At 41.6% G+C, this 20,682-nt stretch overlaps 1 protein-coding gene across 1 annotated transcript; it reads left to right on the top strand.

Annotated features, from left to right (window-relative positions):
* The first annotated feature begins 15,756 nt into the window (after window positions 1–15,756).
* Window positions 15,757–17,669, top strand: LOC125486071 (ETS-related transcription factor Elf-3-like). The gene is made up of 3 exons (XM_048612110.1): window positions 15,757–15,911; window positions 16,084–16,227; window positions 17,034–17,669. The coding sequence occupies exons 2-3, from the start codon at window positions 16,092–16,094 to the stop codon at window positions 17,270–17,272; spliced, it is 375 nt and encodes a 124-aa protein (XP_048468067.1). The 5' UTR covers window positions 15,757–15,911; window positions 16,084–16,091; the 3' UTR covers window positions 17,273–17,669.
* The last annotated feature ends 3,013 nt before the right edge of the window (window positions 17,670–20,682 follow it).

The following is a 20,682-nucleotide window of genomic DNA, read 5'->3' as shown; positions in this document are numbered from 1 at the left end:
TAGGGAGGAGATAGGTCAGTCCAGGGAGGACGGACAGGTCAAGGGGGTGGGATGAGGTTAGTAGCTAGGAGATGGGGGTGGGGCTTGAGGTGGGAGGAGGGGATAGGTGGGAGGAAGGACAGGTTAGGGAGGCGGGGATGAGCTGGGCTGGTTTTGGAATGCAGTAGGGGAATCTCCACATCCATCTTCTATCTGCCTCCCCCTCTCACCTTATTTATTTCAGAACACCCTTCCCCTCCCCCATATCTGAAGAAGGGTCTAGGCCCAAAACATCAGCCTTCCTGCTCCTCTGATGCTGCTTGGCCTGCTGTGTTCATCCAGCTCTACACCTTGTTATCTCATTGCTTCTCATGGATTGGCCCTTAGTGGAATTCTTTGCTAAGTCTTTAGGACAGATGAAATTCTCGGGCAGAACCTGATTTTGTATTTTAAAATAGTGATGTGTATTTATTTTTTCTTGTTATGGATTTTTATTTTGCTCCTTGTCTCACTCCTCAGGTGATGATAACACTCCAGCTAGCCAATATGGCAAGAGCGGCTGGAATTCTGAAATTCTTGTCGCTGTCTCTATCTGCGAGGCTAACATTGAGGCAACTAATCTCTCCTGCCCTCCTTTTCAGCACCAGGCTTGATTTATTTAAACTCACATGGGATCTTTCTCATAACAAATGTATGCCTTTACCTCTGTTTATAAGTCTTAAAGCATTTTTAATTTTACTTTTTGTTTCTTGTTATATTGACTTTTTTGCTTTTATTACGGAAAAGTTAAAGTCATAGAGGGTACAGGCCTGTGATGTAGGCAGAAGCAGTGTCTAAAGGTCAAACCAGATCTCAGGTTTAGGGGGTATTAATAGGATCTTTGTTGGATTATTTTAGCTTAGAGCTGACCAAACCAGCATCTTTTTACTCATAATTACTCTTGCGAAGGTGGTGGTTGGCTGCAGTCCATCTGCTGTAGGTGCACCCCCAGTGCCCTTAGGGAGATCAAGGATTTTGACTCAGTGCCAGTAAAGGAATAGGAACCAGTAGCACAGCCTCAGGGTGAAGGACAGCCTATTAGAATTGAGAGGAGGAGGAATTTCTTCAGCCAGAGGGTGTCAACTCTGTGGAACTCACTGACGCGGTGGGTTATGGTGGCCAAGACGTTGAGTGTATTTAAGACAGGGATAGATAGGTTCTCGATGAGTAAGGGGATCAAGGGTTATGGGGAGAAGGCAGGAGCATGGGGTTGATAAACATGATCAATCGTGATTGAATGGTAGAGAAGACTCGATGGGCTGAATGGCCTAATGGTGCTCCTGTATCTTATGGTCTTATGGAATAACAATATAGTTCCAGGTCAGGATACTGTGTGCCTTGGTGGGCGAATTACAGACATAGTGGTAAATTCAATGATGCTAATTCTGTTGAATATTAGGATGGTTAAGATTTTTTATTGTTAAAGATAGTGATCGGTGAGCACTTCCGTTATTTGTCTCTTGTCACTTGTTTAGTGTTTGTTGCAAATGAACACGGACAGGCTCCTTCTAATCACTAAGGAGTTGTGAACAGTGCTGAACATTGTACCATTATCAGTGAACGTCCTACTCTTGATTTGATGTTAGAGGTGCCTTTTATTTGGATGATATGTTAGACGAAAGCCCGATCTTCCTGCTCAGGTGGGTTTAAAACATCTCACAGCACTGTTTCGAGGAGGAAGAAGGGAGTTATCCCTGGTGTCCTGTCTAACACTTGCTCTCATACAACATCACAAGAAACAGCTCATTCTTACTTTGCTGTTTGTCGGAGTTTTACAGTACAGAAATTAGCTGCCACACTTCCTGTATTATGACAGTGAGAATACTTCAAAGGTATTGCTGTAAAGGAGAGTCATGATCCATGTTTCATCTTGCATTCACCAGGAACAGTGCAAGAATGTCAAAGTTCAAAAGACCACAACCATTTAACCTACAGGAGAAAGTGGTGCTGATCTTTTGGCAGGTCAGCTCTGATTGATTGAATATTTATGGCCTCCCTAAGCTACTGGGTAATTCAAGATGTGCAAGGCTTGAATGTTTTCCTTTTGTTTCCAGTGATGGATTCCTATGTATGAATGGATGTTGCTTTTAGCAAGCATTAATAAGCTGTGTTATGAACTCAACTGATCATCTTAAGCTGGTTGTTAGCTATGAACACACTCAGGATTATTCAGCAAAGGATATCCAATCACAAAAACACATGTAACAGCAGATATTTCCTTTAGGGTTTTGCAAGTTGTCTGGTTAAATTCCATCCATACACTATCTATTAGAACCAGCCAGAAGAACATATTGTTTGATTTGATCAGCCAATTGTTAGAACATACTGTGTATATACTTGGAGATAATAAGGGTTACAGATACTGGAAGCCAGAGTCTATAGCTGTGAGGCTGGAAAAGCACAGAAGGTCAGACAGCATCTGAAGAGCAGGAAAGTCAACAAAGGGTTTCGGCCGGAAACATTAACTTTCCTGATCTTTGGATGCTGTCTGACCTGCTGTGCTTTTCCAGCCTCACATCTCTGCGTATATACTTGTCATCACACCAACATTAAAATTCAGGCATTGCACACCTATGTATGTGACTATGTCTTTTTGAACTAATGGCAGCATCCTGTTAGTGCAATATACTGCTTGACTTGCCACTGCATTGTAGCAGTTTGAAACAACTTCCTTTACATAACGTTCAAATGTTTGAGATACTTTCCCTTTCCAAAGTAAGTTGAAGTGAAGCAGAATTTTCAGGTCCCAATAGAGAAACTATTGGCCCATGTGTGAGTTTGTGCGATATACGGTGAACGGTGAATTTGATCAGGAGAGCCTTTGTCTTGTAGGATGGCCTTATTGACTTCCTGCTACTGCTGATCAACTTGCTTTGTGCAAGATCAATTGGACATTTTTGCAGCATACCTTCACATATATACCTTTCTTTCCTTTTGGGAAATAGCGGGGGGATTTACAGCCTTGTTAGCAGCTCACTGAACCATGTCATGAGCATACCTTTGGTGGCCAACAAGTTTTGACAGGAGCAAGAGCTTCTTGTCCAGAGGTGGGGATGTTACCTTCCCACTGCAGCACAGCCTCTGTACTTGGAAGTGAAAATGTGTCAGGGAGCTGATCTGATGCACCATCTTCAGATTTTACACTGAATCTGGCCCTCCAGCCTCCTTCCATGGGGTTGGGAAGATTCCATCCATTCGGGTCCTTTCTCCTCTCAAAGTTAGGATTTAAAACCAGATCTTCTCCCTACCTGTCTTTCATTGTCCTCCCTGAGGTAGGCACTCCACACCTAAAATTAAAATTCCCTTGTGCTTCAATACCACCATGGCCTCACCTCTCCCTACCTCTGTAACATCTCCTACCCCTAGAACTACCCTCCCTTCCCCTTCCCAATGAATTGTTGCCCTGAATCTGGCCTTTCATACACTGTCTCATTTCCAATGCAAAGGTATATTCCAAGTTTAAGAAATGAATTTTGCAAGTGCCCTTTTCCAGCGATGTGCTGTTTGCTATGTTTATCCAATTTCAAGATTATTGTGAAAGCAGATTGATTCCCTTTATTTACTATTTACTGTTTACTATTTACTGTTTGCTTCTAATGAAGTTTTTTTAAGGTGTAGTCATGCAATGTAGCCAATTTACAAACAACAATATCTGACAAATAGGAGTACTATAATGATCAGACAACCAGTTTTAACAATAGCAGTTGAGACTGGAATTTTAAAAATACATTTTAAAAGCAAAAGTATGACTCCTGTCAGAAATGTGTGTTATTTTATATATTTTGTAAATAAAGCCATGGAAGACAGACTGACTCCTTGTTCGATAAAGGAATGACGAGCAAGATAACATTCCTTTCTAACCATAAACCTGAAGAAATGACAGCCATTTAAGTTAATGAATGAGACAGTCAAAAAGTTAATTACTTCAGCTAAATGACAATGGATAGCCCCAGGCTCCAGAATTGGGCTAACCAAATACCTCATATGAAGCATGACATGATAATTTGGGATGGCAGCTGTTTTGAAATTTTGAAGTGTACAATAATCTGCTTCTGAACAATCATTTTGTGCCCAGATCTTGGGAGTAGATAGCTCCAGCTACCACCTTCAGCTAAACCATGTCAGTTTCCACTGGGTGCCCCAGTTTCCTCCGACAGTCCAAAGATGTGCGGGTTAGATGGATTGGCCATAATAAATGCGGGGTTGCTAGGATAGGGGAGGGGGCTGGGTCTGGGTGGGATGCTCTTCAGAGGGTTGGTGCAGATCTGAAGGGCCAAATGGCCTCTTTCCACACTGTTGGCATTCTGAAATAACTCCACAGAGGTTGGTACCTTGTCATCAAGTCTACCTTTATTTAAATGTGTGTAGTACTTGACAGTGCTCCGGCTTCCTCACAGTTGGCTCTCAGAATGAGCAGAACCTCTGACACTTCTGTTTTTATCTGTCAGCCAGGATTGCCTGATTGGACCGGGTTAACAGCCCCAATCATATTCTATGAGGTCCACCTGGTTGACCTCATTACAATCACTAGAGATTCTATGATTCAAAACTAACTGGGAACAGCATGTGAGAGTTAAGTTTCCTTTCTGTTACCAGGAATTACATAGGAAGGTTCTCCTTGTTCTGCTGAAAAGGAATCCAGGTAATATAAAAATGCCATGCTGGCAGAACCAGTGAGGAAAAGGGGCCTTCATTCGCTCTCTGAAGCCATTGTTCTTACTGAGTCCACTTACAAAATAAATCTCTAACCACACGACTACCAAAACCATTGCAGCTTTGAAACAGACTTCAAGTTTCAATCCAAATAAATCCTGAAGCACGCTAGAGGTGCAACGATTGTAGGGAATGATCTTATTTTTAGTTCTTACTTTAAATCTTCTGTGTCTGTATTTTAGCAAATATGTTTTCCACCTTCTACTTCATTGAACTTTCAGCAATCATTGTGTAATAAGCTAACATCTGATCCTGTTTAAAGCGTAAAGCTGCGCTGCTGGTTATTTTTAGATTGAAATGCATGACAGCTAAAAGGGAGCTGCATTTGAGCCTATACAAACTTTTGGTTCATGGACAACTCTGAAGACACAGCTAGTGTGTGGCAGTGACACTTTTACATCTTGTCCCAGATCCATGGGTTTGTGGTTTGGGTACAGGAGGGTGAGGTGACAGAGTTAGACATTAGAACATTAGAAAAAGGTAGCAATAAGTAAATAGCATTAGTTTTGGACTAATTTACAAATGAAATAATAAAATAGTTCCGTTTGAAAAATGGACAAATGATAGGTGTCTGGGAGTTAATGTTATGTTGTGAACACTTCAGAAGGAGAGGGAGCTGACAAGCGAACAGAGTTTCAAAACTGTTGGAGGGGTCACTGTCCCCTGCTTCCCTGACTGTAAAATGCAAAGAAGTGTTCAATGTTTCACAACATCATTATAATGTATAATGAGCAGTGACCCATGAGTGGATGAACTGGTTCCATTCAGCCTGTGGATGTGTGGGAAATGAATAGGCATAAATGCACGTGCATTTCTCATTCTCTCGGTCTCTTGTGTCTCTGTTTTGTCTCTTGTTCACTTTTCCTATTATCTTTCTGTCTTTCCTCATGCCTAGTGATTGACGAGTTGTTACCACTAAGACACTGCAAACTGCATTTTCACCCTCAGCCTTCGAGATTTTCTGTTTGGAATCTTAGTGAAATCATTTACCTCTTGATCAATTTCCATATGAGACAAAGTTTACAAGGCAGCACTGAAGGCCATGTATTGAGGCCAAATGTCACAGGGGAGGGTGTAGGATTCTCTCAAAAAGTGATCGGTCGAGTGCCCTTATTGACAACATAACACTAATCATTAACAAAAAATAATGATGTACAGTTGCGAGAAATGCAAAACAAAGCAGAGAATGCTGGGCACACTCATTATCTGCCAAGGGAACAAAAAAATTCAAGGGCTGGGTTTTCCCCTTAGGTTTGGGAAGCCATTTCTTGACGTTGCAACCTCAGATTCTGAAGGTCAGCCTGTTCATCTGAAAGTTTTGTCTCCAGAGCTGAGTTTCCCAGACTCCCTCCACTCCTGTTCTGTGTTCCTATGCATATTACATGTCAACTCATCCAGCGCCCACTATGTACAGATCTCATGAACCATCCAATGGCACTGAAATGGTCACAATTTTTATTTTCAAAAAAGCAATTAAATCTGTTTTTGGAAAAATGCCTGCTCAGAGGCTCATAAACTTGTCAATTAAAGTCTTAGCTATTGAAAGTCTCTTGAAAAACACTCAAATGCTTATTAATCTGTTAAAATAAGCAGTCATTCAAAACATTTTGAAACAAAAATAATTTTCTTTTAAAACTTTCAATCTCTCCACATCTGCATAAAAGCACCTCATAAGCTAAATTATAATGACTAAATTATAGCGAAGAATAAGCAGCCCCGAAAGGGTTCAAACAGTAAGCTCTTTGAAGTTGCCTGACCGGAAGCCCAGTGATCTGATCCAATTCTTCAGACTTTCAATGGAGTTTCAATCAGAGAAGTCTGGCAGCTATGATTTTTTTAAACATATGAAAAAAATCACTGGATCTCTATTGTAATACTCAAATACAGTGTCTAGGTGATCCATTTAAGATCAAATTCTCAATACGTTTGAATTTAGAAGAGGACTTTACACGTTGGGTAAGGTGCTGTAGAGCATGTGGACTTTCACTTAGCATTGGCCAACTTGATAGTCACTTATCTTTTAAAGACAGAGGTCAATGGACAAGTACTACATTGTACATATACATAATTAATCAAAGTCTATTATATTTGAAGTGCCAAGACCTTTTTGACTTACTTGTCAAAGGTCTACATCAGGTGCCCCTACGATTCATGAAGTGACAGCTTCAGCTGCTCACTGATCGAATGGATAGGCTTGGGCAGCAGCTGGAGACACTACAGAGCACACAAACAGCAGAGAGCGTTGTAAGTGGAAGTTATAGAAATGTGGTCACATCCAAAGTACAGAAAGATAGATGGGCAACTGATTGATGGGGCAGGCAGTCAGTGCAGGAGACCCCTGAAACTGTTCCCCGCTACCCCACCGTCAACCAAGTAGTATTCCATTTTGGATATTGATGAAGAGGATGGCCCATCAGGTGATAACAGCAGCAGCAACCAGAGCAGTGGCACCATGGCTGGCCCTGCTGTACAGAAGGGAGGGACAAAGCAAAATAGACCAGTACTAATTGGAGATTCAATAGTCAGGGGCACAGATAGGTGTTTCTGTTGTCGCGAGCGACATTCCAGGATGGTATGTTGCCTCCCTGATGCCAGGGTCATGGATGCCTTTGAACGGGTACAGGGTATCCTGAACCAGGAGGGTAAACAGGCAGAAGTCATTGTCTATATTGGCGTAAATGACATAGGTAGGAAGAGTGACAAGGTCCTGCAACGACAGGATTACTACCCGAGGAACAGAGACAGAGTACATTGAACACATGGCTAAAGAGCTTGTGTAAGGGGGAGGGCTTCAGATATGTGAATCATTGGGATGTCTCCCAGGGAAGGTGAGACCTGTACAAGAAAGACAGGTTGCACCCAAACTGGAGGGCACCAATATCCCAGCAGGGAGGTTTGATAGTGCCACTCAGAAGGGTTTAAACTAGTGTGGCAGGAGTGGTGGGAACCAGAGCAGCAGGTCAGTAAGTATAGAGACCGGGGAAGAACTTGATTCTAAGGCAAATATAGCTAAGAGGAAGAGCAGTCAGGTTTAGATTGCTGAGCTCTGTGGAACTGGGGGCTTAGACTGTATTTGCTTCAATGCAAGAGGCATAACAGGTAAGAAGGATGAATTTAGAGCCTGGATTAATGAGCCTGGATTAATTGAATAGTTGAAAGAGGGACAAGATTGATAGTTTAACATTCTGAGTTATTGATGTTTACGTGAGTCAGAGGAAGAAGCAAAAGAGGTGGGGTAGTTGCATGACTGGTTAGGGAGCATGTCACAGCCGTATTGAGGGAGGACACCCTGGAGGGATCTTGCAGCAAGGTATTATGGGTAGAGCTCAGGAATAGGAAGGGTGCGATCTCAATGCTGGGATTGTACTACAGACCTCCCAGCCAAGTGGTATAACCACGAGACTACTGTGTTTCAAGGCTGAAGAAGCAGAGTATTTACATAAATTACCATGAAACCATAATAAGACCATAAGATGCAGGAGCAGAATTAAGCCACTCAGCCCATCGATTCTGCTCCACCATTCAATCATGGCTGATATATTTCTCAACCCCATTTTCCTGCCTTCTCCCTCTTACACTTGATCTCCTTACTAATCAAGAACCTATCTATCTCTGTCTTAAATGCAGTCAATTGCTTGGCCTCCACAGCCCTCTGTCACAATGGGTTCCAAAGATCAACCACTATCTGGCTGAAGAAATTCCTTCTCATCTCAGTTCTAAAGGGTCATTTCTTTACTCTGAGACTGAGCCCTCGGGTCCCAGTCTCTCCAACTAGTGAAAATATCTTCTCCACATCCACTCTGTCCAGACCTCTCAGTATTCTGTAAATTTCAATTAGATTCCCTCTCCTCATCCTTCTAGGTATAGAGCTAGAGACCTCAATTGCTCTTCAATATGACAAGCTCTTCATTCTCGGGCGCATTCTTGTAGACCTCCTCTGGACCCCCTGCAATGCCAGCACATTCTACCTTAGATACAACTGCGGTTGACCAGACCCTTATACAGTCTTAGCAGTATATCCCCGCTCTTGTATTTTAGCCTTCTCAAACTGAAAGCTAACATTGCAATTGCCTTCCTAACTGCTGACTGAATCTGCATGTTAACCTTAAGAAAACCCTGAACTAGCACTCCTAAGTCCCTTTCTGTGTTTTCTGCCAGTCAGCCAATCTCTATCCATGCCGGATGCTGTAAATCAGGATCAAAAACAGAAGTTGCTGGAAAGCTCAGCAGGTCTAGCAGCATCTGTTCTGAGGAAGGGTCACTGGACCTGAAACGTTAACTCTGATTTTTTCTTCACAGATGCTGCCAGACCTGCTGAACTTTTCCAGCAATTTCTGTTTTTGTTCCTCTATCCATGCCAGTACCTTGCCCCTAACACCATGGGTTCTCCTCTTATTTAACAGCCTCCTGTGTGGCACCATGTCAAAGACCTTCTAGAAATCCAAGCAGATCATGTCCACTGGCTCCCCTTTGTCTAACTTATTCATTACTTCTTCAAAGAATTCTAACAGATTTGTTAGGCATTACCTCCTCTTGATGAGGCCATGCTAATTCAGCCCTATTATATCATGCACTTCCAAGTACTCTGCAATCTCATCTTTAAAGACTGTAAAAGCTTAACAATAACTGAGGTCAGGTTAATTGTTCTTTAATTTGCCTGTCTTCTGCCTGACCGCCTCCTTAAACAGGGGAATACATTAGCCATTTTCCAATCTGCCATAACCTTCTTTGACTCCATTGATTTCTGAAAGATCACCACCAATATCTCAATCTCCTCAGCTATCTCCTTCAGAACTCAAAGGTGTAGTCCATCTGGTCCAGACGTCAGAACCTTTCAGTATCCCAGCACCTTGTCCTTAGTGATAGCCACCACCCTCACTTGGTATGCTCGAAGTTCTGATATGCTACTAGTGTTTTCACCACGAAGACAGATATAAAGTACCTATTCAGTTCCTCTCCCATTTCTTACATCAACAAAAATCTTCCCATTCGCTGACCTCCTGGCAATGCTTCCTCTCTCACTGACAATGGCCTCATTTTTCCCTTGCCTTCAGTTGATCTGTGAGATTGTGATCTGGGGCCTAATATCTGGGATGCCCTAAACTTTACTATTATTATTATACTTCTTTTACACCTGTATTAATAATTCAGAAATTTGATCTCTATTGTTTTGGTGTTAAATATTTTATCCTCTTTGGCACAAACATGCTGATACCTTGTTATTGTGGAGCACAATCTATTCAAACATTCCAGGAGGAATACAAGACAACAAGGTGCAGGGCTGGATGAACACAGCAGGCCAAGCAGCATCATAGGAGCAGAGAGGCTGACGTTTCGGGCCTAGACCCTGGCTTGCTAGTCCCTTTTGGGACAGTACTGTGAGCAAGCACATGAACTGCACGCTAATTTGCACGCTAAATATTAGAAGTAAGCAGACAAAAAGCTTTCTCTGTGATTAAATCAATGCAGCAAAATGATCCCATCCCCTGTGGATTAGTTGGACACTAATGGAATACATCTCCCACTTCAACTCCTGGCCTCAGTGTGGACTCAACTCCTGATTCCCGGCCTCAATGTAGACTCAACTCCCAATTCCCAGCCTCAAGGTGAAGTCTGGCGCGGTCTGTGTTGGAAGGACTGTTATTCTGAACTATTATTTCCCTATTTTTCAAATTTATTGCTGGGATTTTTATTTATTTATTTTTCTAACCTTTTTTCCCTAAAAATTTGTACTTAAGAATCTGTACTAAGGCACATTGGTACCTAAGCTGGCACCATAAGTGGCGACTTGTGAACTTTTCACTGCACTCATGTGAGTACATGACAATAAAGACAATTCTTCTTGTATTCTTGCAGCTGTTGCACACCTTACACAAGGTCCCGCAGGTGATGAATGTGCAAGCAGTGCATGTTACATTTGATAGAAACTGCCCTCACATCCTATAGCAACAAAAACAGACAATTCTATAGACTATTAGAACCAAAAGAAATGAAGACGCTAGAAATGAGAAAAAAAAATCAGAAATTGCTGGTAAAACTCAGCAGGTCTGGCAGCATCTGTGAAGAGAAATCAGTTAATATTTCAGGTCCAGCGACCCTTCCTCAGAACAACAAAATGACTTCTCCTCATTTTGCCAACTATCTTACTTCTGTGAATACAGGTTACAAACTCATCCCCCAGTGGAAACAAACTCTCCTTAACCACTCCACCTAAAACCTTCATGATTTTGAACACCTGTTAAACCTATAATGTTCTTTGCTTTAAGGAGAACAATCTCAGTTTCTGTCAGGTTGTTTGAGAAAATTCACTTTTTCCACAATTCCCACTTGGCTCTGGTTTAGCTTTGTATGTTACCAGGCTCTGGATGAGCTTGAATTGCATATTAACTTCTACCAGTGTCGTGTGAACACTAAAACTTTGAAAGGGCTTGGTATACATCAGTTTGCTGCTTGAAAAACAAACAAGACAGATCTGATAAGTGGGTCACATCTAGATCATCAAAACTCATCCTGTCTCTAAGCAAACGATAACTAAGAGCACTTTCTGTTTTTATTTCAAATAATGTAAATATTATTTAGACTTTATAAATGAATCATGATTTTCTTGAATTTCGGTCATTTGAGTTGCAGTAACAGTGCATTTACAACTCATGAAGAAAAACTCGTGGCATTTCCTTAACAAATGTGGAATATATAAATAACGATACAAGCTCTATTAAAATATAAATTCCTTCATTCTTTACAGTACTTTGAAGTATATTGTATAGGGACAGTCTTCAATCTTTGTTTGTTGACTGGCAAGTACAAAAGCTTTATGATGCATAAGTCTTGATGGAAATGATTCTTTTAGTTCTTCATTCACTTATAAAGAAAAGTTTTTTGACAAACTCATGATTTCAAATGAGTCATTTCTTCAAATATCATGGCACTCCTAAATGATTTGCTTCAATGCAAGAGATAAAAGTTTTATTGATTTTTATTGTTGTCTGCTTACCAAAGTTCACCATGCCGTAGTTAATAGTTGTTTAGTGAAGTATGAGTAGATGACAAATATGAGTACAAATGGAGAGGAAAGCCTGCCAACAGGTAAACGTGGTTGCAGAAAATTATGTTCAGTCCGCTGTGTTTTCCTTTCTTTAATTGTTGGTTAAAACCATCAAATGATGCTCTTATCAAAGGAAGTGCCTTAGAGGAGAAATCCTTTGAGAGACAATACTCAGGCAGAGGTAAATACACCTGCCTCAGAACTGTTCCTATCACACCATAAAGGAACTGAATGCCTGCAGTCATTCTCTCATAAAAGTACTGGCAAAACATGTAACCATCCCAAAGATCTCAAACTGCACACGTTCCAGAGGTGCTCCCCCTAGTGTTGCAGCACAAGTAAACATAGCCAGGTTGAACTTCCATCTTGCGCTTCAAAATAGTGCACTAGGATTATTTTACGTCCACCTGAGAGGGCAGGTGGGGCCTTGGCTTAGGGTCTCATCTGAAAAATAGCTCTTCTGATGGCACAACACCCAGCTGGCACAGCACAGGGGTATCAGCTCAGGTCTCTGGAATGGCCTAACTTAACCTTCTAATTCAGAGGCATATGTGCTTCTAACCTAACAAATGACACCTAACCTGAAAATCAACTATTTTTTCTTCTTAATGACCAGCCTGTCATGTGTACTTGCAATTATTTTGTTCTTCTTTATTATTCCATCTGGAAGAGCTACACAGAAGCCACAATACAACATATATATCAAAATCTTGTTGCGTTTTGTAGCATAATTATCTTGCTTGCTTCTTTTAAACATTTAGTCAACATAGCTCAGAATGAAATAGCTTCATGCATAACCTTGGACTTAAAAGTATGTAAATGCTTCTCTTTTTAAGTTTCAAGGTAACATGATAATAATTGAGACAGGATTGTGTGCTTACATTGACCTGTGCATGTGAGCAAGGAAATGACCATCCTATGCTGAGCAAACGGATCAAAGGTTTGGGAAGTTCCATCTTAATTGCTTTTCCAGTTGGTAATAGTTGTCATGTCAAATGACACTTCACAAAATACTGTATGTTACTAGGTGCCAGTGTATCTCAGGGGTAATGACCCACTCCAGATATTGGAGCACATAATCTGTATTAACATTTTACTGTAGGAAAGGGAGTGAGCAGAGTGAAAAGTGATGTCTTTCTGTGTGCTGTTAATCTGCAGCCATATCTGTCCTCTCAGGTGACTTTGAAAAATCTCATGCTGCTATTTTAAAGATGATCAGAGACGTTCTGGGAATGGCCCGGGCAATATTTATCTCTCATTTAGCATAACTAAATACAGATAATCTGGTCATCATCATGTTTGTGGGAGCGTGGTGTGTGCAAATTTGTTTCCTACAACAGTGACTACACTCAAGGATACTTAATTGGCCGTAAAGTGCTTTGGGACATCCAAACGTGGTGAAGGGTGCTAGAGAAATGCAAATTATTCCTTACTTTCACCAGGAAACCAAAGGTTGCAGACATTTGTGCACGGAGACCAAAAACTATACAGGGAATTCTTGAATTTATCCATCACCATATTTGGGACATTTTGAGCCACTGAAGGTACAACATGAATAAAGGTCCAGGCAGCTCTGTGACACAGGACTCTGTGCTCTACAGTCTGTTCCCCAGAATGCACACTGAGATAAACATTGACTGTGCCTGGAGGACCATCAACTCGGTGAAAGACACCCTTTGGTCTGCCTGAAACTTGATGGACTTCCAGAGCAAGGAGTTTACCCCAATTGAGTGTTGCAGACTGGCACATTCCAAGGTCCAGGACTTCGTGCTGAAGGATTCGCTAAAGCTTGGGGCAGTTGCCACCAAGGTGCAGTGGGGAAGACCATTGCCAAAGTTGAATAGAGGTCTGTTCAGTTATCAGACCCTCCCAATGCCCCAAATTTATGTAAATATAATCTTGTAGAAGTAAGAAGTGCCTTTGGTTTGTTTTCTGGACAAAGTCAAACTCCAGTGTTTGTTTGTTTATCTTCAGATGCTACTGTACAGAACCATACGGCTTTAGTGACTATGTATGTAAATGAAGATATTTTTATAAATTAAGTATATTTTTAATAAAAAGTTACACAAAACCTCAAAACACTTCTTAAAAATCCGCAGAATAATTCTCAATTTCAGAAATAAAACTGATCTGAAAATGCTCCAGCTAGTTGGTTATTGGGCTTTCATACTTTACAAGTTTAATTAACACCAATCAAAAGCAGAAAGTGGGTTGCGTTGACACAAAGTGTGAAAATTAAATCAGGTAGGAAGGCCTCACTCTCAACCTAGGTAAAAGGTAACCTCACCCATTTGGGAGTGTCCCTGTGTTTTATTGAACAGCTACTCCATGACGCTGGAGTTCAGACTGCAGTACAATTATTATACAGATACATTGAAATAATAACTAAGGTATTGGAATAAAGCAAACTTAAATAGCAAACTTGAGATTCTGAAAAGGCATAGGTGCAGAAGCATAGGTTCATCAGAACAATAGCGCAGCTCCAAAGGTTAGTTGGCAAAATTACTAATAAGAAGAGCCATTTTTAAAAAAAAAGTTAATCAAAGTACAATAGCTCAACAGCCACAATGCTGTTAGCCCTAAGTTGTCCTCAGTGTCTTGATCGATATTTATCCCTCAATCTGTATCATGCAAAAAGTCTGTCATTGAGAAATTTGTCTTCATTGGTGTTTGCTGAGCACAAAATGGCTGCTGTGTTTACAACAGTAACTATGTTTCAAAATGTATTTAATAGGCTGTAAAGCATTTTGAGATGTGGAAGGGTATCCAAGCTCAAATGATTAGTTTCTTTTTACATGAACACCAATAATAATGCCAAATAAAAGAGACCCATTTCAATAATATTTTAAAGGCTAAAATTAATTGAATGATAGTTTCTCACAAGTAGAATGTTATTAAAAGCTTAAAACAAAACAAAATGAGCCCTTTGATCAGCCAAAGGTATCATATTTAGTCTGTCATGAGCTCTGGAACGGAATGTTGAGGACTCCTGAGTTAGGAGAATGGGTTGCAAAAACTAGGCTTGTAGGATTGAGGGACAGTCTGATCATGGTGTATCAAGTCTTTGATACGTAGGTTCGGAAAAAAATATTTCCTCTGATAATTGACTCAAGAAAAATCTTAAAACTAGACCAAGGCCATTTAGGAGTGAAATTAGGAAATGGATTTTCACATTAAGGTTAGTGGAACTCTGGAATTCCTTTAAACACAAAATCTGCAGGTGCCGTGTCTTGGCTATTCAGTAGTGAGATTTGTTTTTTACAAAAGCAAGGCAGCTAAATGGGGGTGAAGTACAGATCAACGACTATCATGATTATGTGGGGCAATGGCCAACTCTCGATTCATATAGAACAGCACTGGCAGTCAGCACACAGAGGCGCTTCTTGCACAGAGATCAGACGGGGGCAGCAGAAAACAACTTGTAGCAGCATCCACCTGTTCTCCGGGACTGCGGCAGGTGTAACCTCAACTTGGCTCTATTGCAACACAAAGCGTCCGCGCTGAGTCAGAGTCTCCACACACATAGGAGCCAAAAAGCTGCGCTGGTGTAAGCGGGACGAGTCACACACCGAACTTGCCCTCACGGGTCTGCAGTGTTTACCATTTTGCAAGCTTTCAGTTCAAAAGAAATGGAAAACACACCCAACTCATGTTTTAAATTGCAACCCTGCAACATTCCCCGCGATAATAAAGCCATGATATTTGGCACATTATCTGCAATCATTACAAAACCTGTGGGTTAGAACTTTCTGGCAATGATTAATGGGAGGGATCTGGTTTCCCGGCACTAGCTTGGCGAGTTGGCCAATTTCCAGGTGTATAATGTAATGCATTCTCTCTATCTCCCTCCTCACCCTCTTTATGCAAATCTATCCTCAATGACCATGGCCCCGGCTCAGGTAGGAATTCCCCTGAAGGTGGAGTTTCTGGCTGAAGAGTTCACCTCGTGATTTCAAGCGATTTCTATATAAAGTAGCAAGAAGGTAACAGAAACAGTTCGGGTAAAAGATAGTGAACATGTGGATGTGAGAGTCTGCAATCCATCAGGGTGCAGAAATTTGAAAGAAAAACCCTAACTATTCTGAAGTGACCTAAAGTACGGATTACAATTCCTGCTTTTGAGCGGATCTTCAAGGTAGGTATGACCGTGCAAACGGCGAGAGTGCAAAAGCAGGCTGCCGTTATGAAATTGATTGAATTCACTCAATTTCAGCTTGCAGAATTTTTGCTCTTTCTCTGAATGGTGTTTGAGGTCTACACAGTGATGCGTGCTACTCCGGATTTTAATACATCTTCCCTGTCTTCAGGAGTTGTTATGGCTTCAACCTATGGGATTGGGAATATTCTGACGGATGTGATGCGCTCCATGTACCAAACAGAGGAGAATCAGCTTCTCTCCACAGGAGCTAAGGAACAGCTTCCCAGCCCAGTGCTACCAACAGACCTGCTCGGTAAGAGACTGAGAGCCAACTGAGTGAAAAATGGCGGGGATGGGGAATGTGAGAGAAATACATCTTGAAATAAAGTGCTTGAGACCAATTGCTGCTTTTTTTTCTAATTTATATAAGTGTCTTGATACAAAGTGTGAGCTAAATCAGACCATTAACAGCTCAAGAGTATCCCCGAGAGATCAAGATAGTCCCCCTCTCTTTCGACTGTTGCTATTTATTTGATCAACTGTTTCAAAATTTAACTAAAACTAATTTCAAAACTGGGACGATTTTGACAGTAATTAGTTGTCAGTTTCTTTTACGAAAAAAATCAACCGCGGGTGCTGGAGATCTGAAACGAAAACTGAAATTGCTGGAGAAACTCAGCAGGTCCGGCAGCATCTGTGGAAACGAGAACAGAGTTAAAAAGGGTCACTGGACTCGAAAAGTAGACTGTTGCTTTCTCTCTCTCTCTCCCTCACTATCTCTCCAAAGATTCTTTCAGGCCTGCTGAATTTCTTCAGCAATGTCAGTTTCTTTTTTGTTTGAAAATTTCCTGCTGGTTTGCACATGTGTGACCCTGCTCCCAACCAAAAGTGTCCTGCCCATGGCTTCGTGGAAAGCTATCACTGACCAGATGTTGGCAATCAGGAAATAAAACGTTCAAAGTGCATGTTTGTTTAGATTGGATGCTGATGTAAATATGAACAACGTCTGTTAGTTACCACAGCTTGACTCTGGAGAAGTGTTTTCCAAGGCTACACACCTGTTGAGCTGTGGATTAGTCACTGGACTATCCTTTTTTAATTTTAAAAATTAATATCTAGATTCCACCTCTTGGTTTCAACTGGATCCTCTGTTGTGGAGCAAGCAGCATGTCCTGGAGTGGATCAGTTACCATGTCGAGAAGCACAAATATGATGCCAATAATATCGACCTGTCTTTCTGTGACATGGACGGGAGCACTCTTCGGGCACTGTCCAAGAACCAGCTGGTAGCTATCTTTGGTCCACTGGGTGAAGAACTGTACAAAAGCCACCAAGATTTAAGTAAAAACAGTAAGTAAAGCAATCATTGTACGATGACCATCTGCGAGGGGAAAGTGTGTGTTTATCCACTGGACATAGTCTCTGTCCTCGTGGGGAAATGCCCAGTGCAAACACTGAAATGAGCTGGGAGAGGGGAGGACAGTAATAACTAAGAAGCAACTGCTAGACTTCACTCAGTGACTGGTATGGATTTGCCACCCGAGAGAAATGGCAGCCTGCAGTTGACCATTTTTGATCTACAATGACCGTCATGCTAATACCAGCTGACTGTGCTGTCTTGTAAGTAAACTGGAAGCTAAAAGGACCGGCTTCAGTGAGCCACTTTGACAGTTAATTATCAAGTTGAATGAACATTGTGGTTGTTGAACTTGTTTTAAAACTTATGAAGTCAATACCAGCAAGATACTTTTTAGGTGCCTGAGATAACAAGGTGTAGAGCTGGATGAACACAGCAGGCCAAGCAGCATCAGAGGAGCAGGAAGGCTGACGTTTTGGACCTAGACCCTTCTTCAGAAATCTTCCACATATCTTCAAAAATTGATTCTTTTCCAAACTCCCATGACTCCCCTCCCACCATACCTCTCTTCCATTTACAACTCTAGCACCTCATGCCCTTGCCACTCTATCTTCCCAGTGAGCCACTTATGGCTCCCACATCATTAAGGATCCCCTTCCAATCAACTCTGGCCAGTTCCTCCCTCCTGTCTTAGTTGTTACATTTACTCAATGTCATTGTAATTACTTCATGGTAGCATCAGCCAAAGCAGGAATTGAACCTCCACTGTCAGTGTCACTCTTCATCAGAAACTGGCTGTCTAACCGACTGAGCTAGCCCATTTCCAATAAATGGTACCCGTTCCTGATTTTCCAGCTTAACTAATTCGATGATAAGGATATCCAGATGCTGGACTTGAAAGACATCACAAGCTAATGAAGTAAAAGCCATTTTCAAACGTTATTCCTTTTAAAGTCAGTGTAGGCTTCCCCCTCAGTTGGGAGTCAAAAATGAGCAGTGTTGCAGGAAACCAATTTTATTTTTAGGATCTCTTTCAGTTTGCACCTTTGTGATGAAACTATCGCTTATGAATCAGCAGGATTACAGCAGAAACATTAAATCACCCTGAAATACTGCAGGTCCAAAATATGAAATATCTATTCAGGCCCTTTGCTACTCACACAAACTGAAAATTCCCCTTGCTGTCTTTACTGAGTCATGCAGGGTTATAAAAACACTTTCTGTGCAATCATTGCAAAATACCATTCAGTTTGAGGACTATTCCCAAAGTACTGCTGTTGTGTGGAACAGACTGATAATCCAAATTAGATTTTCTAAATTACTTGCAATTCTGTATTGACATAATTGCCAAAGAGAAAGTAAAGAACGCTTTAGCAGTTCATTCATGAGAGAATTTGGAGCTTCTCATTATGACTGATTTAAGGGAATACAAGGGATAATTAAACTCCTGAGGGCTCACGACTATATATCTTCAACGTCTTAAGTAAATCAAAGATTTATTTGCTCAGTAATTCTGCAATATCTTCAGAGCTCTTGCTAATTACAGCACACAATGTACCACCCAATAAAAAAATGCTTAGAGATGATTTAATGAGAAAATATTCCAAACATCTTAGTAATGTCAGAACAATTTATAGCAATCTTTCATTCATTGGCAGCTGAACATTCAACTGGGGCGATATTTTGGAGTTAAACATAAAGGAAAGGATTCTCCCAAGCTTTTGGAGGTAGGTTCAGGAGAGAAAAGTTGTAAGAAGGTCCTGGAAACTGTTGGGTCAGGACCCAAAGTTTATTTTGCCCTCTTCTGGCTTTCCCTATGCAGGCGGTGAAGGAACAGAGGTTAAAGTTGATTAAAATAGTTAAAAATGGTTAAAGTTATTAAGAAGCCACTAAGGAGCTGTTTTAGCCCTGAACCCTGGGAGGTTTCAGCCATGAAACACTTTTCCCAAACTATCAATAACTCACCCGGATCACTGAAATGAGTGCATAGGGGGAAGAGCTTCATCAGCGAAACTACAAGGTATGAAGACTAAGAGTTCCAGCCATTGCCGGGGAAGAGGCTGCTGTTTCAGCACTTCTTCTCTCAGAGAGTGCACTCACTGCTTGGTAGGCAATTGGCAATTCACCTTCAGCTGCAATTCCCACTTGCTGGCCTTCAACATCGCATGGAAGCAGTTTTTGCAATTCCAACTTACATCTCTGCAACTCAGGTGGTCAACAATAAAAACCACACCAATTACTCCAGCTGTAACATGACCTATATTACTTCTTATCATCTGCATGCCCTTCTACAGGGTAGATTGGGTGTACATAGTTTCCAACAGAAGGAGGAGAGACCTTCAACTTAGGCCCTACTTATAGAGGATCAACTCTCCCAACGTGCCTGAGCACCAGAGAGCCAGGACACTCAACATCCCACGGCAGATCACTGCTGAGACCTAAAGTCTCTCAGAGCGGAAGCCCATAGGCAATGGAGCAGCCAGGGATGTGTAACTACCAGACAACAAATTGCTCATTACTGAATGGCAACCATCCTCCTCTGCCCATTCCCCTTTGGATCTCCACCTCTCACCAAGTCTTACGCTGTCTTCTGCAGTATTGAGAGAAAGCAGTGAAGACTTGAGTGGAGGGGAAGGGTGGACAAAATTTGTAAAATGTGTCTGTGAACAATGGGTGTGAGAGCGCAGTAGGCTGAGGGCGACTAAGGGCTTTGACTGTTGAGATGGTTATATGAGATGCCTGAAGATGGTCAAACGAGTAGAGGCTACAAGTTATCTTGGCCCGAGGAACACAGTACAGGAGAAAAGCAGAAAAAGCCAAAGTTTGGAGTTTTGATACCTGAAAGTAAGACCTGCTACTGATTCTTTCTCAGTATATGGGCATGCCTACTTGGTTGGAAAAGCTGTCCCCTTCCTTCTATCTTTGATGGAGCCCTAAAATGGTCAGATATCTGGTTTTGGTGGTGACTGTCAGGCTTCACATCTGTTATTTGGACTCTTTGCCCACTCAGCTTTGCAAAGCAATAGTAGGATGCTTTTGTCATTCCTTTCACAGTTTACAACAGCCATGATGTGACAGGGAGCCAAAAATAATGTTTGCCTGCATAACCTTTCCCCACCTCCCCCTTTTGTTGTCTCTCCAATGTGTGCATTGACACCATCCTGTGCATGATGTGTCTCGTTTCAATGGCCTCCATCTTGGCCACTCTACAGCCACTCCGATTCAGCAGGTCAAAGTGAGAATTGCAAGGAGCAGATTTCCCATGTCACCTTTCCAACCCCATCAGAGCTGCAGCCTCAAAATGTCAAGAGCCAGTGAGCTTTCCTGAAAGTTACTGCGGTCCCTTTAAATTAGAATTCATTCCTTTGAGACAAGGGGCATGTTACCCCACCCACCTGTGATCCATCATCG

The sequence above is a fragment of the Rhincodon typus genome, chromosome 25 (genome assembly GCF_021869965.1).
Source record: "Rhincodon typus isolate 14 chromosome 25, sRhiTyp1.1, whole genome shotgun sequence".
In the NCBI taxonomy this organism is placed as follows: Eukaryota; Metazoa; Chordata; class Chondrichthyes; order Orectolobiformes; family Rhincodontidae; genus Rhincodon; species Rhincodon typus.
The sequence above is the reverse complement of the archived record's forward strand: the minus strand, read 5'-3'. Positions and strand labels throughout refer to the sequence as shown.

What these genes read in the sequence shown, in the direction of transcription:
- LOC125486071 (XM_048612110.1), top strand. Translation starts at nt 16,092, where the DNA reads ATGGCTTCAACCTATGGGATTGGGAATATTCTGACGGATGTGATGCGC. An exon ending in GCTACCAACAGACCTGCTCG is followed by an intron (nt 16,228 to 17,033) that starts GTAAGAGACTGA and finishes ATTAATATCTAG; the next exon opens with ATTCCACCTCTTGGTTTCAA.